The 14818-nt window shown below is 33.7% G+C and overlaps 1 protein-coding gene across 2 annotated transcripts in view; it reads left to right on the forward strand.

Annotated features, from left to right (window-relative positions):
• LOC128679895 (cell adhesion molecule Dscam2-like) overlaps positions 1–14818 on the forward strand; it is a 121725-nt gene that overhangs the window by 84291 nt on the left and 22616 nt on the right. The window contains exons 5-9 of one of the 2 annotated variants that reach the window (XM_053762403.1): positions 4141–4302; positions 10006–10155; positions 10645–10762; positions 11246–11456; positions 14183–14393. In XM_053762403.1, the coding sequence (XP_053618378.1) occupies positions 4141–4302; positions 10006–10155; positions 10645–10762; positions 11246–11456; positions 14183–14393 (852 nt within the window). Of the gene's footprint in view, positions 1–4140; positions 4303–10005; positions 10156–10644; positions 10763–11245; positions 11457–14182; positions 14394–14818 lie in introns of those variants that run through there. The other variant, XM_053762395.1, reaches the window with a different exon arrangement.

The following is a 14818-nucleotide window of genomic DNA, read 5'->3' on the forward strand; positions in this document are numbered from 1 at the left end:
TGTTTGGCGAATTCAAGTCGCCGGCTCGTATCATTGAACATGCAATATATTGATTGTTTTTTTATGATATAGGTTTCAAAATACAAAATGAAGAAGAGGGCAGATTTAATATTAGAAAAAATTGGTGTACATCGGGTAAGATTAAATGAAATGACTTTTAATACATAACTATTACGTAAAGATAATAAGTAATTTTAGTTCAATATTATGTATTATTCGCTATGATAATATTTTGAGTGTAGGTATACCTTTTATATGAAAATATTGCGATGTTATTAAATTATATGTAAGCATTTTTATGAATCTTAAAATATTTTCAGGATAATGTCAATAAAGAAAATGTTGTACCATCTAATCGTTATGAAATGGCTGAGACGGATACTATAAACTTAATGGACCAAAATATTTCTGAGGTAAGTAGATCAGGTGAAGTAACCAAAATATTCCTGAAGTAAGAAGATAAATAATAGTGATTAAGTAATCATCACTATTATTCATCTTCTTAGAATTGGTTACATCAGTCAACTTTGATGTTGTGTACCTTAAACCTGCACAGAAAAACACAAAGCCAACGACGGCAGTGCGCAGGTTAAGGTCATCGTCAAATTTGTCTGGTGCAACTCACCCTTAATTTAAGTCGTATTTGTTATAACATTTAAAAGTCGTAAATGCCTGGACCAGTCGTGGATTTTGGTTTGTTTCCTTAGAATAGCATTTTGATTTAATTTTTGTGTTTCAGAGTACGCCTGAAAATGAAAAAATCATGTCATCAAGTCCTTCGGTAATAGAAAATTCTCCTGATAGATCCATTCTATATAATGATCCAAAGTCGTTCCTTCAGCATAGCGGAAAAAAAGTCCTGCATAAATGTGGAATAGAACTAGAGCCTGAACTAACTTCCAAGAAGATTATTACGACAGGTGAATTAGAAAAAGAACAATCCAATAGAACACGCGTTTCATCGTCAAGCTCCAGTAGTTCATCTTGTTCGAGTACCTCATCATCAAGTTCTTCAGACAAAAGTAATAAGTCAAATCCCGTCATTAATGGACCTTCCACTTCGTCTGCCGGGAAAGTCACATGGAGAGCTAAAAAGAATTATCGTGTATCTCCTATAAACTCGAATGAAAGCGACGTGGATCTAAGTGACTCAGACCCAACATTTACTGTGCATAGATCTCGCTCAAGCATTAATTCTTCACCTTCATCCTTTGAAGAAAGTAATGATATTAATTGTGATCCAGAAACAAATAGAAAATCAAGAAAACGTCAGCGAAATCCATCAAAATGGAAGCAAAATGTAGCTAAAACATTGAGGAATTCTGGTAAAGCTTATGTTTCATGTACTACTAAAAAGGAAATACCTGCCCGATCTGTTAAAGGTCCTTGTAAATGTAGACTAAAGTGTCCTGAAAACATAAACGATACCGATAGGACTACATTGTTTCAATCATATTGGTCAATAGGAAACATTGAGCTTCAGAGATCCTATATAAGATCTTGTATGATGGAAATTAAACCTAGATACAAGTATACCAATGCAGATAAACCAAGATTGCCTAATAACGCATTCTATTTCACAGTAAATAATTTAAAGATTCGTGTCTGCAAAACGTTCTTTATAAATACATTAGATATTTGTGATCGTCAAATCAGAACTGTAAAAAAGAAAACAGATCCACAAGGTTTCATTAGTAAAGACATTAGAGGAAAGCACGCGTCAAGAAAACCCACAGATCCTACACTCATCGAAAGCATAAGACAACATATTGATTCAATCCCAAGAATAGAATCGCATTATTTAAGAGCAAATACTAGCAGGGAGTACATCAGCGGTGATAAAACAATAATGGACATTTGGAGGGATTTTGATAATATGCGAAAAATTCAAGGAAAATCTTCTTGTGAGTATTGGTTATATTATGATATTTTTAACAAAGAATTTAATATTAGTTTCTTTCAACCAAAAAAAGACAGATGTGACTTGTGCTTAGATTTTGAAATGGCTACACCGAACCGTAATATAGAAATTAAAAAGAAATACGAAGATCACCTTGCAGAAAAGAACTTATGCCGACAAGAAAAACGTGTGGACCGTCAGAATATAAATGAGGTAAATATTTGCGCGGTGTACGATTTACAAGCAGTTATGCAGTGTCCTACTGGAGAAATTTCGTCCTTCTATTATAAATCCAAACTTAATTGTCTTAATTTCACCATTGTAGAACTGCTTAAAAAAACAGAGACAGTTAAAAAGCGAAACAAACATGGAGAAGAAACAGACAATGAGATAGGGGCGTATGGAAATGTGTACAGTTATTTCTGGGATGAGGTTCAAGGAAAAAGAGGCGCTAATGAGATTGGGTCATGTGTTTTAGATTACCTACGAAGATTAAATGAGCAAAACCCATACAAAAAACTGAACATTACATTTTACTCGGACAATACCTATTCTCAAAATAAAAATAAGTATATCACAAGTTTATACTGTTACGCTGTAACTAATCTAGCTAGTATCCATACTATCACTCACAAATTTTTAATAAAAGGGCACACTCAAAATGAAGGAGATAACGTCCACAGCCTTATAGAAAAGGAAATAAAAAGAAATAAAAAATCTGGACCTATATACGCACCGTATCAATATGTTACGTTAATTAAAAATGCCCGTAAAAATGGTAAACCATTCACTGTAATTGAGCTGACACACGATTTTTTTTTCGACTTGAAAGCTTTACAAGAAAGTTGGGGATACAATTATAATGAAGATGAACATAAAAACAATGTTCCACTGAACGACGTGAAGGTTCTGAAATTTTGTGAGATGGAACCATTTGCATTCTATTATAAAACTTCATACAGTCAAAAGGAATTTACAATGGTCAATGTGAGAAATAAACGAAAAAAAATGCCAAACGCAGGAGAAATAACGCTTACCAAAGCATTCCCACAAAGACTACAGTTAGGTGAACATAAAAGAAAAGACTTACGCGATCTCATTAATAAAAATTTAATTCCTAGTTATTATGCAAATTTTTACAGTACTATTCTTTAAGTACAAAAGTTTCAGTTACTTATTAACCAAAGTTTAACTTTGTTATTTCTTATATTATTACGTAATTTTTATATAGTTTTAAGTCATAATGTGATTTTATGAAGGTTCCTACAAACCAAAGGACTGAATAGAAGTAAACATACTTTTTTTAATACCTACTTTAAGTAAACACACTGTTTAGATTTTATGTTGTAGAAGGTTTTTTTCTAATAAATATTTATATTTCAAGATAGTTTCGAACATTATTTTATAGTAAATATAATTTCTTATTATTTAAATATGGTAGGGTATACAACCTATTACATAATAATACCATTTAAATAATGATAATCTCATAAATATACAGACTTAGTTATAAATAAAGCGAGGTTACGCTTTGATATTTAGAATAAGAAAGACCTAAACAAGAAAAGGTCTTTTAAAAAATATATGAATTTAATCAAACAAAGACCTAAATTGCTACCGTATTTTTTAAAAAAATATATAAATTTAACAATAAATATTATTTATATATTTTACTAAAAAATATGTAGATAAATAAGCGTACTATGAAATCCAATCGTCAAAGAGCAATTATTTTAGGCCGTATCCAATTGTCATCAGTTTACTTAAAAATATTAGCACCTGTGAAATCTTTATTCGCTATTTTCCTAAAAGTTTTGTTTTTCCATTAGGTCTCTTTAATTCTAAATGTGCGATATTGCTTAGTAGCGGTTTCGAAAAGACTATTTTAATTTTAAATTAGACCTGTAAAGGTCTAATTTCTGCATAAATCGCTGGTTGACTAGTAGAGATCTCTTCATTGTATTATACTATTATTATAAAGAGGTAAGAGTTTGTGAATTTGTAAGTTTGAGGCGAGTTATCTTCGAAAAGAAATTCACTCACTATTAGAAAAGTACTTATCCAAGATTGCTATAGGTTATATTTTATCTCAAAATAAATACGGGAGCGAAGTCCCGGGCAACATCTAGTATTATATAATACTTTCTTGTCGTGTATGTATATTTTTCCTTTCTACAATTAATATATTCCAAACAAAGTAGTGCCTTTGATACAAAATTGAAACGGTAACTTTGTTCCAGTGATGGACGTGTCCTGGGAGGTGCACGTGCAGCCGAGCCACGGCGTGTCGGGCGGAGCAGCGCTGCTGACCTGCTCCGTGCCTGCCATAGTGAGGAGTCACATTACTGTCACACGGTGGTTCAAGGACGGGTCCGTCCTAGCTCCGATGGCTGCTGAAGCAGGCAAGTTACTATTTGCAACGGGTAAAAATACCTTAATATCGTCCATCACCGCGCATTACGACTGAATATTTTTTTGACAATAAAATAAATACAGAAATAAAACTGTCCAATAAGTAACTTTAGCCACGAAACGTAATAATTGTTGTTGTTTTTTTCTCTCTTTTGTTGATTTTTGTTGTTATAGTATACATTTATTATTTAGTTACTCTGGCAGAATAAATATTGACAATAAATTTTATAATAGTGTAATATGGAAAACAATTTCATGCCATGATCTGTATGCTTATAAAGCTGAACTATAAAAATAATAGGCGTTTGTGGGGGCAATATTTTTTCTTATTTTCATTGATATATTTAACAAAATTAGCGCAGCCGGCCTCTCAGGTACTATTAAGGAAAAGAGATATGCGTAAACGTTAATATAACATGTAGTACCCTCTTACTGAAGGTAAAGCGCATTAGGATTAGAACGCGTCACTCGCAGAAAATTTTATTTAAGTACAGTCGACTGCGTCGGCAAAATGAAGCTCTAAACTGTGATAATAATGACGAATTTGGAATGAATTTGGGCAGGTAGATGTGCCGTTGACTGTACATGAAACCCTTACTTTGCACCGATTTTCTTATTTTAGTATATTTATTTTACCTTAGCAATAGGTTTTTTCTTTATTTTCCAAATAAGTAAAATAACACTATATATCTTCAAGATTTATTAAACTACTTTTATTTTCTCACATTAAATATTGATCGTTCCATGATTATCTGGGAAACTATTTTCAAGTGACCATCTAAAACTTATTTTAATAGTAACTTGGATGGGAAATAAAATTTCTTTCTTTTCCCTTCCGAATACGTAAAACTTTGAATTTGATGAATTGCATTCAAAAGGTTGACTATAAATGTTTTACATAGTTTTTTATTCTGATCTCGATATTGGTTTGTCATCACAGCACAACGAGCGAATAAAATATTCTCGAATTTGGAAATTTTTGTTACGCACAAATATTTGTACCTGTAATAACAAATATTTGTCTGCGTTTCTGGGTGTGTTGTGCCCATTTCTGTGTTTGTGACCAAACAATCTTAGTGTGGGTCGTTGAGTGTTGTCCATTTGCAAATAGGAAAAATAATGAAAATGAAAGAAAATAGTAGGACTTACAAGTCGTTTTCACAAAACGAAATCGACAAGCCTGGACCAAGAAATTAATTTCGATTTTATAAGTTTTCTTCTGGCGCGTTTCCAAAGTCCAGACTAATATAAAACTAGTATCAAGTAAGGTGTCGAGAAAACAGGTCCAAAATTAAGAATCGCTTTATGAGTAATTTTGAATATTGTTTTTTATTTATTTGTGCTTGAATTAAATGATTAACGTTTACAGGTATATTTTATTCTTTACGCAAATGTCTTTCGCCAATGTGTCTTTCTCGCATGTGTCTTTTCGCGCAAGGAACCTTCACGCAAGTGGAGCTTGAATGTAGTTATTAGAAGCCATTTATGAAATTTTTCAAAGATAAATATTTTTTTAGGCTTTTATTTACAAAGCTAGATAAAACAATGTACAAAATTCTATTCTATTATCCCGTAACAGTTCCTCGCATGTAATAATAAAAGCTGAACATTGTTCTGTGTCAATGAGGTAGGCGTAAGTAATAAAAAGTCTTTTCACTGGCTATCAGTTAGCATCAATCTGACGAGACAGAGACAAAGGCAGAGAGAGGGAGAGGGCAGATGTCGCATTTAGAATTCATTGAAAAAGTCGCGGTGGAAAGTTATCAGATCGTAACCCGGGATGAGCCGGGAGGCGCCGAACCTTAAATAATGATGAGAGGACAAACAGTCACGGCGTTTAGTTTGCTGGACAGGTTTATATTTATAAAGTTTCATTACGTGACCGTTTGTATGTCAATTTAAATAGCTAAACCTACTAATAATTTGATGGAGACATGCAAGATGAGCTGCAACAGTCATCTTTGGCGTTGACTTTGCGCGGCTGACGTTTTTTTCCGAGATTAAAATGAATGTTGGTCAGGATAAAATTATCCGAACTTGCCATTTTAAACGACAATGTAAAGAAGTTGATACTATTATCATGGATTTAGTAAGTACTTCGACGGAGTACCTACTAATTCCATGACTATTATACATACACAGTTTTGACAGTTTAGCAAACACAATAAAAAGTTAAGTTAATAGTATAATATTTTGATCATGCCAAATGCCAAATATTCAACGTTATAAGAATGTAATCAATGTATTCAAACTTTCATTGCAAAATAACTTATAAGGCCGTTTCTCGGGTTTAAGATTGTTAACTTTGTATATTAAAAAATTCTCATTTCAAAAAAAAATATATATAAATTTCTAACAATAATTTAATCAAAATGCATCGATAGTGGAATAAACTACATAACTGGCGCATATCTATGACCCTAGTAACGCATGTCCACACTTTCATCTTTTAACTTGAGTCGCGATGAGAAATATCCATTAACTGAGTTACTACATCACTTCCCGCCGCCCATTATGGCTGTAACACAATAATCTCATAATCGGATTTGTGTGCGAAGGTGAGGCAAATAAAATTCCCCACTTCGTCGGAAAGATTCATCTATCTCTTACTTTACGTTAATCTTTATAACGTATAATAATTAATTTACTAGCTTTTCCTGCGGCTTTAGTAAACTAAGGTATGACCTGAAGCAGCGAGCGGGAGCGGAAGGGAATGCGAAGTGTTCAGGCTATGGCAGAGCCGATTATTCGCTTTTCCATAAGAACCCGTAAGATTTTATCTCGGGTATAGGTACATAAAGTGCAAAAACGTGTAGACTGACGTTTTTCGTCACAAAATAACTATTATGAACATATGGTTTGGGAACGAGAAACAAGATGTTTTAATAAACTGAACTTTTTCGGTTATCAAAATAAATCATGATTTGAGTGAGTTGACTCACATAAAATATTTATCCATTGGCTATATTTAGTTTTATTATTAGTGATATAGTAAAAATTATTCTAGAAAAATGAATGACTTGTTTTGTTTCTTTTACCTGTCACTGTTCTAAAACTTACAGAAATGTACCTTTACAGTTGTATTGACTCATTGCCAAAACGTTTAGTATCATGGTATATTAATATTTAACAGAAGTTTAACTCCATCCACCATAAAAACACTTTATTTACAATACAGGAAAAATGAAATATGTAGTAAACTAACAGTTTTCTAACAAGTTGATAAGCCTTAATGCAGATTTAAAACATTTAACAGTTTTCCGGCGGATGCACGACGCTTTAGCATTTTTAACAATCACATTTTTTTGTAAATAATCAATCGATTATATTCTGTTCTTCTTTTGTCTCGTCAAACAATCGGCGTCTTTACACAGTTGGTTGATGGAGTAAAATTTTCATTCAAAGATATTTCATTTTAGACATTATTCTATCAGCCGCATGGAGCTCCCAGGTCGCATCTCCTAGTGATCATGGACACGACTTAGCAATGATAATAGGACCACGAAGATGAAAAAAGTTAACCTTCTTGCGTGTTTATACATCGGAGCGTTCGCCAGCTGACGAGCGACGATACACATTTACGATCTTCCTTCAGGCTATTTGATGACGTCATAAGTTTGTATGCTAACTCTTTATTGCGCCCGCGAGTTAACTTTATAGATGTCGCGACTTCATAAAAGATTGTCAGTGAGGTAAAGGATTTTATATTCAACCAGCTATATTACTCATCAACTTTCTAACGTGATCGCACTAAAAATCTTCTCAATCCAATAGTCTACTTTGACGTGAATAACGCACACGCACAAACAATAACACTTTCACTTTTACAAATATTAGGATGGAATATACGGTGTCCAAAAATGTATTTACCATAAGCTCCTTTGTGCTTCGAAACGCATAGGATAGGTAAATCCTTGGTTGTATTCGTAAGTCAGATAAAACCGACGAAACTGCATCGGGTATCTCGTATGTTGTTTCATCCTCAACACTTTAAATAACCTATTTCTGTGTCATCATCGATCCTTAAAGAAACCCCAGCAGTGGAGTAATTAAATTGGCTGGGCTGATTAACATGACGTGATTAATCGTTTTTGTGTGAATGCATAAATTGAGATAAGTATGCCGCCTCTATGACCCTACGAGCTCTATGCTGTTGGTAATGCCGGAAGTGCACAAAGACGGACATTAAACTTGCATTAGCGGCAACTCTATCGAAAGTTTTAAATCTGAATCTATTTGCCGCTAACCGTTCGGAGTTCGCCGGAAGGCGGCGCGAAAAATACAGTACAAGTTTCTTCGGCGTTGTTTTGCAAATTTCAACCGATTATAAGAAAAAATTCCTGTAGATTTTTTACTACGACGGCGTTCAGAAATTATACTGGTCTGTTTGGATAGAAATTTAAAAAACGAAAGTACTTATCCTAATATTTGAAGTTGGGTCCATCGTTGGTCTATATAGTTATAACATACCACATTTTATCAAGTAGGTTTACTGGTTTAACTGTCAAAGTGCAACAAACTATAATAATATTGTATTTAATGCCTAATGTATAATTTAGTTATGGCTATGAAATATATACAATTGATTTACAAAATACGTTTTGACCTTGACGATTCGTAAAACTTGCATTTGTTTGACGTCTTTAGAGAACAGGCTGCAAAGAAGTTTATTGCGCCGCTTTTTCTTCGCCTGCGCCTTGGAAGTCGGCGGTTGACTTACATTTTAAGCAATTGGTTTGACATCAATAAGTGATATATCATCCTAAGTTTAATAAAGAATGTGATGGCAGTTTGTAGACATTTCTAAACATTCATGCAATTCGAATATTGTACTCAGTTTCGGTACAAACCTGACAACGTCAATATCACACTCAAAATGGAGGATTTGGCAAAAACAAAGCTTTGGCTTACTTACACATACCAGCTGACAATATCAAGCAAGCGTAGCGAGATTCAGTGAGATGTAACAGTTCGTTTCGTATCCATTCGTATTCAGCAATAGTTGCTGAGACTCCAAACAATTCAAAGACAACGATACGCAAAGGAATCCTTTGCCGAAGGCAGGGATGACCAGGCAAGTGGATTAATTGGATTACACTATCGGATGGGTTCCGAATAGCAATTCTTGGATTATATTGTACGAGAACAATGGAATACATATTTGTTTTAAATAGGCAATTACGCTATAGTATATGTGAGTACGTCTACAGTACCTACCTGTATTCGTATCAATACTTACCTATAACAAAATTATTATAAGTTTTTAAAAAAAAACTAGCTACATACACAAATACATTAAAAGAATGGTTAAAAAATTTACGAAAATATTGTAACTATTTTTTATGGCCACATAAATATTTGTTTAAAATATTTATTCCAATAAATTGAAAAAAGTGACTGATCGTCTGTTTAGTTCGTTTAGTTATTAAAAAAAAATAAAAGAAAGCGGAATCGCATAAAATATCTATTTTGAAAATATATAATATTTTATTCACTCACATAAACCAGTCTTTTGCTATGTCGTTTATTGTTAATTAAGCAATGTGTTTGTGATAATCATACCTCCATATTACTAAACCTGTTTTACTTTGTTAAAATTTATTGTAAATTTGTTAAATGCCTCTATATATTAAAAATAGTCTTCTTCATCTTATAATTCTTATTTCAAATGTCAATTATTTCCCTCGTTTTAGGAGGCAGATACATAATAGGTGGAAGCCGCGGAGATATTCTAGTGGTGCGGGACGCGAGGCCTGATGACGGGACTACCTACTCGTGCGAGGTGCAGCACGCTCTGACAGGAGAGAAGAGAAGGAGCCAGCCTGCTGTTGTCTCTGTCACACGTAAGCATTGTATTTATAATTGTTACGAGATATTGGTAGATACTGGAATTCTAGAATATTCCCGAGTATACGCTGTCGAATAATCTAGAATATTTGTATTCTACAGTAACGTATCTGTCTTTAATAGAGCAAAAGAGTAAGGACCTTATGTATACAGTTTTTAAAGAAGTATTTTAAAGTTTATTATTGTTTGCACGCATCATTGGTTCTATAATGAATTAGTAGTTCGCGAAGCTTTTTCTAGAACTATTGGGTATTTTTCTAGATCCCTGTCTAGAAAAGTACTTAAGTAAGACATATCAATGCATGTCTTCGTAACACTATTTAGAAAACATTATAAAGGACAATCTGAATGGCTCTTTTTCTGTCTTGACTCAAAAGGCGTGATCAAATCCTAGCTTCCGATGTGACAGTCTGTCATGATGTCCATTTAGAGTCAAATTATGCAAAATAACGCCACAACACAATGACCGCCATTTTCATAAACAGATACCACAGGAAGCTTGGCGCCGCGGATGCTGTCGATATCCGAAGATGAAGTGGTTCCGCAAGGAGGCGATATACGACTGGTGTGCTGCGCTATCGGAAGTCCTTCACCTACTTACAGGTATGAATCTTCTGATCAGGACTCTACAGACGAGAGCTGGTAAACCAAACCAACTGCATACGTAGGGCAAGTGTGAGTCTAATTTATTTGCCTTTGCTAATATATCTTCTAGTAATTGATTAATGATCACATAAAAGTACTTTTTTTTTATTTCTGAGTAGGCCCACACATATAATGTAATGTAATATCTGTAGTGATATATCTTTTTCTTATCTAAGGTAGGCAAATATCTAAGCCCGTAATTATACTGCCTCTCTCAATATTCAACCGGAACATAACAATGCGCAAGCGCTACTGTTTTAGCTGCAACATATTGTACTGAGGTACTATGTAGACTACGTTTGTACTAAGGTCTAACTCAGGTATCTCTCGTTTTTACGTCGTCTTATTCTATCATCAATTTTATTATATCTTTAGAAAAATATACATACCTATATTTTTCTGATCATTCATTTCTTCTTCAATAACTGCGTTGTATTACAGTTGGTTTCGCCACTCCAATGGCCGCCTCAGCCCTGTCTCCAACAGCATCAGAATTTCGGTATCGGAACAAGTTCTGATCATCAGACGAGCCCAGCTCTCGGACGGAGGCGTGTGGACTTGCAGAGCTCACAACCAGTATGGCGAACAGAGAAGAGACGCGAGACTGAGAGTGCGATCCAGACTGCTAGTGAATGTTCAGCCGCAGTTACAGGTGATAAAACTATATTCATTTAGATCCTTTTGATTCTATATTTGACCTTGTAACCAAGCAATAAGATTGAAAGTTCTACTCGTATGTCTAACAATCAATATAAATTGATATCAGAACCTCAGCTGCAGGATTTATTAGGATCGAAAAGTTGATTAATATTTATAATAATCTTTCTTTTGTCTTTCCTAGTTGACCTGAGAAGCCATTTGATTAAAGTTTCATAAACATTTTTATTTCCGAATAATCACAGTTTAAATTTAAAATTTTCTCTTAATCTTAAAATTGAAAAGTTCTTAAGTTTAAGATTAAATTAGAATAAATTAGTATAACTTTTGTTGCTTCTTTTTTATTATTGCATAACATTTTGTTCTAGAGTTTCAAGGAGTTTCGACATAAAATATTCGTTTTATTATTTTATTTGATTGTGATGAATTTACTGAAATGGTTTCATTGATGTAATGAAAATTCTTAGAAGGTCTATCGCTACGCTGGGTACTTTTGTTTGGAAATCAAAAAGTCCTGAAAGAAAAGAAATTTTCACGCTACCTCTCTTTCATCTGAGCGTTTTTCCGGTTATTTCATCAGCCGTTGAGCGTCGGAGCCCAGGGTCCGCTTTCCTACATTTTCGACTTCACTTTGTACAGTCATCGGCATCCCTGGTTGGCAAACCATCGGCAAACATATTGACGACATCAAGCTAGCAAATTTTCACGCTGCCAAAAATTCATAAAGGTACCACCATTATAGGAGCAACTTCTTTTCAAAATTAAACGCGCAGAGCCTTCGCTGACTGAATATTTATTTTTCAATTTGCTTTCTCGACTTGATCAGACTACAGATGTGGCGAGCGACACGTGTCGTATGAATGTTAACAATTTTACGAAGTTATCGAAAACCTATAGCTCATTTTTATAGCAATAAATGTTTTGTGATAATTTGGGGGTACAGAGACCAACTCGGTAGAATTATTTTTTACATTAAATAAATAACTGAAGAGTGTTAAGTTAATTGATTTAAACCTCCTTGTACGATCCTACTAGATCTTAAGCCTTTTAGAAATGCTTTTCCTAATTAGGAAAATATTAAATATTATGTAGTTATGTGTTCAAAACGAAAACGTTTAAAAATACTAGATATTTTCGTCTAAATATTCCTAAAAATCTGTACATGTACTTTATGTAAATTAATTTTTAGGTGAGTAATTTGTTCTTTAAGTTTGATAAATATAATAAACATCAAAGTTTCAATTTCCAACGTTTACAAAAGCGAGCGAAATCTAACCAGCGTAGATTTAATAACGCATGGAGAAGACAAGTTACCTCTAAAAAGAGTAAACATTGTATTTATAGCATTAACAGATGTATCTGCTTTCAAATCAGTTTCATTATTTTATACAGTGTACTGTTAATCAATTTTACTTTTGATAGAAATTTCTAAACTAGGAATAGAAAAATACGGTGTATTTGTTAGCGCTTAATTACTAATTAATTACTACTCAATGAGAGGAAAACTAAACAAAATTTTTCACACATACGCTTTTTTCAGTTTTCTCTCATTTACATTGTACTTATTATATTTCAAATATAAACATAGCAGTAATGAATGCCCTAATCTTTTAGGTCCTGAAAATAAAAGCAATTTAATTTGATCAAAATCTGATCTTGGCATTAATCCACTCCAGCTGTTTATCTCCGTAATCCTCGCAAATATAACAGAGGCACTAAACTTTGATTTAATTCCAAATTAAATGTTGTTCTCTCCTGATTTCATTATGAGCCTGAGAGCAATCTTCTGAGTACACTGTACATCGAAACTTTCCATATCTTTGTAAATAGATATCACAGAATTAACGGGAATAAGTAATATGATCTAATTAATAAAGTTTTATTCTGATATGAAAATTGTTGAATTGGATTTAGTTGAATAAACAACGAAATATTCAGAAAAACGCAAAGTAAGCCAGTCTATCTAATTGACGGCGGTGTTCAGGTTATAGTCAACGTCAAATTCGACTGGAGCAACCAAGTTTAAGTATTGAAATTGTATTTACGATCTAAATTGATCTCGTAATCTTTGTGGTAATTAATTTTCACATAAAAAGCATTCCTATCGATTATATCCTAACAAAGTTTATTCGACCAGATTATTTCATATAAAGGGCAAAAAATGGCACGGAGCAAAAAGTTACGTGACATAGCTACATGACATTATTTAGTTAGGTATACTAAAGCAAACACTAGGAGTCCGACGTCATACACAGCCAGGATGTAGCCACCACGTCTTTGCTTCATTCGAGAGACCCGCCAGCCGGCTGCTACCCGAAACCTGAATTATTCATGAGGCCAGCTCAATTGTCTCCGGCGAAGTGCCACTTCTCTCATCGGCTAATCGAATTCAGCGACGGCTGACATTTTGAATCGATATTAGGACGGGCCTTTTGTATCCGTTTCGGAGTTCAATGAAAGAATGAATTTGATGAAAGAGTTGTAGTGATAAATATTCGGAAACCACATAAAATTTTTGTTAATACCAATAAACTTATCCTCTTCGAAATAACATGTCTTAATATGATTGTATCTCCGATGTATGAATATTTAAAAAAGAAAAAAATTAACCTGAGCTAACATCTGTTTCTGTAGTGGAGCGTAACTAATGCTGAACAATATTCTTCGTTTACTAAACCTTCTGCATTCATAAATCTTATATAGCCTTATTTAAATTACTAGGTGGCAAACTCTGGCAGTTCAGTGACCTTCAACTGCTCGGTAGAAGGCGGTGACGCTCGCATCAGATGGCTGCACGATGGCGTCCCAGTTGGAGGAGCAGAAAGAGTGCTGAGGATTCATTCTGTGCTGAGGGTCCATAAAGGCATGTACCAATGCTTTGCTGAGAGAGACCTGGATTCAGCACAAGCTGCGGCTGAATTAAGATTGGGAGGTGAGTGTCATAAGACCGAGATACAAACGAACTTTAACAGGTAAAATAAAACTTGCTACAGATGATATCAAATTATTCAGACCTTTTGTCAACAAAAAATATATGATATAAATAAAATAATATATTATGAATAAATTTATCGAGACCTCAAACAAAATATAATTCTTGTTTTTTTTGCTGGGTATACCCAGCAGTGGGTCACAGAAGGCTAATGATGATGCTGACAACAACAGATGTCATAATACTATACTAAAAACATATTTTCTAACATACCTTTGGTTCTTTCTATTGATAAATTAAAGTAAAGTAGACATTTTTCATTATTTTCCACTTCACCATCATTGTTTGCCAGATCATAAAATGATCGTAAATGAAAACGATTTAAATAAAAACACATCTTTCGTTTACAAATCTGTGTAAACACA

Source organism: Plodia interpunctella, chromosome 2, assembly GCF_027563975.2.
Source record: "Plodia interpunctella isolate USDA-ARS_2022_Savannah chromosome 2, ilPloInte3.2, whole genome shotgun sequence".
Classification (NCBI taxonomy): domain Eukaryota; kingdom Metazoa; phylum Arthropoda; class Insecta; order Lepidoptera; family Pyralidae; genus Plodia; species Plodia interpunctella.